The sequence below is a fragment of the Crocuta crocuta genome, unplaced genomic scaffold (genome assembly GCF_008692635.1).
Source record: "Crocuta crocuta isolate KB4526 unplaced genomic scaffold, BGI_CrCroc_1.0 C27692136, whole genome shotgun sequence".
NCBI classification, from domain to species: Eukaryota; Metazoa; Chordata; class Mammalia; order Carnivora; family Hyaenidae; genus Crocuta; species Crocuta crocuta.
The window spans coordinates 1-581 of NW_027546334.1; the positions used below are offsets into that span (position 1 = coordinate 1).

The 581-nt window shown below is 38.2% G+C and overlaps 1 protein-coding gene across 1 annotated transcript; it reads right to left on the minus strand.

Annotated features, from left to right (window-relative positions):
- Positions 1 to 6: 6 nt before the first annotated feature.
- Positions 7 to 573, minus strand: LOC144218987 (interferon-induced very large GTPase 1-like; the record flags this gene model as incomplete). Its single annotated transcript, XM_077748987.1, has 1 exon — positions 7 to 573. A coding segment is annotated over one exon (567 nt), but the record flags the coding sequence as incomplete, so codon positions are not given.
- Between the last annotated feature and the right edge of the window lie 8 nt (positions 574 to 581).

The window sequence follows — 581 nt, forward strand, 5'->3', positions numbered from 1 at the left end:
ATCTCTCAAAACCAATAGATAATTGCTTGCTACCAAAGTACTACAGCAATCAATGACAAAGTTGTCAGTTTTGTAAAAGGACCCACCACTAACAGCAAAAGGACGGTGGAAGGGAACACTGTGGTCTCCGTCATGTGTAGGGATTGTGTTTGTACAAGTTGCTTTACAACAGGGACATTGTTTCCAGCAGCCAGAGAGGTGTTCAGAGAGCATTTTCTGAACTTCCAGAACTCCTTCTTGTACAGACATATTCAAATAGTTCTCTTCTATTCTCTTCATTGTGGGATCCAAAGCTTCACTCATAGCTTCTTTGAGAAACTCGATATCTTTTATCTCTTGGTGTTCAATGCTTATCAGGTCTTTTCTTGGGAAGATCACATTACTCCCCAGGCAATCACAGAACAAATCCAACCACCCAGACACAGTGCTGCTTTTATCTTTAGCTATTACTGTGGATTCATGAATAGCTGAGAGGATGGCATTCTTCATATCATCTAAAGTTGTTTTTAAAAAAGACTTTATTTTTTCACTTCCTTTGTCTGAATAATATGTTTCAACATGCTTTTTAATGTAATTCCTGA